Below are 1,199 nucleotides of genomic sequence, written 5' to 3'. Positions count from 1 at the left end.
GGCCAGATTCTCCCCAAAAATTGCATAAAAAAAAAAGTAAAACTCAAGTCCCCGATGCCGGAGAAATCCCCGCCTAAAATGATAAAATACAACAGCCCCAGTGTGTCCCCCCGGATCAATTCCGACCGATTTTCCAAATAAAAAAATCCCCCCAAAATGTCAAATCTCCGCTCTCCCCCTCTCCCTCTCCCCGACCACCAAAATAAATCCCCAAAACTATCATTAATTACCATCGAGAGAGTAACCATAATCTTAACAAAGTGATTTGCATAAAGAAATATTTGTTTGTCAATTTTAATCTCAACCGCGTGACTCGAAGAGAAGATCGACGAAAACGTTGAGCATCTGCCAAATTGCAAAAATACAGGTGTAAAAAATTCGGGGAGGAGAATCGATTAAACAAACGTACGATACAACAATCATGAGAATGACAAATGAACAAACGAAAAGTTTTAATAAATAAATCTAAAAATAATGACGACAAAATTGGAATTGGAATTGCGCTGAAAAATCTGGTGTCATCGTTAGAGATTTAATGATGAATTTTAATTCCTCTAGTTGATCTGTTCAGACTGACAAAAATTGATCCAAGATTTGAGGGTCGAAAAACAAATGACTGATATAACTGGGACAAAAGGGATTATAAAACGGAAATCCTCGCTTTGTATTAAAAATTCGTAGATCCGATTTGTCCAATTAAATGGATTAGCGATTATCTGTGCTCATGAGAACAACGAATTGTGAATAATCTGATAATAAATGATAGAAATTCTGGAGCCAGTGATTATTTAAAATATAGTGGTGAGAAATTGCCATTTCGACGGTGGAACAGTTTGCTCAAGGAATTTTTAACAATCTCAAAATAGAAATGCCAGTGAATCTTGATGCGAGCGAAATGTCGATTGAGTCCTCAACTCTCGGGGTAGACTCGAGTGTCAGGTGAGATAATCAGTATTTTTATCGTTTTTCAATTTTTTTATTAATCTTTGGGGAGGAATGCCCTCGGGGGATGAGTCCTGCCATTTTTTTTTTGCCCGCCAAATTTATTTTTCATGGAAATTTGAATGCAGGGAATTTTTATCGAGACGTTTCACCGATTTTATCTCGAGTGAGTTTACGTGGGGGAAAGACTATTATCGATATCTCGTGATTCGATGACGCGGTTTTAATGAGTCAAGGCTAATTTTTTAATCTGAACA

General features: G+C 36.9%; 1 protein-coding gene across 1 annotated transcript in view; it reads left to right on the top strand.

The window, feature by feature from the left end:
* LOC105267073 (allatostatin-A receptor) overlaps positions 1 to 1,199 on the top strand; it is a gene marked incomplete at its 5' end in the record, with an annotated part of 44,232 nt that continues 43,033 nt past the window's right edge. Inside the window, 1 exon segment of the mRNA XM_011305688.1 lies at positions 1 to 939. Within this exon segment, the coding sequence (XP_011303990.1) occupies positions 869 to 939 (71 nt within the window).

This window comes from Fopius arisanus, unplaced genomic scaffold, assembly GCF_000806365.1.
Source record: "Fopius arisanus strain USDA-PBARC FA_bdor unplaced genomic scaffold, ASM80636v1 scaffold00002, whole genome shotgun sequence".
Classification (NCBI taxonomy): domain Eukaryota; kingdom Metazoa; phylum Arthropoda; class Insecta; order Hymenoptera; family Braconidae; genus Fopius; species Fopius arisanus.
Note: the sequence above shows the minus strand (reverse complement) of the source record. Positions and strands in the feature narration are given on the sequence as shown.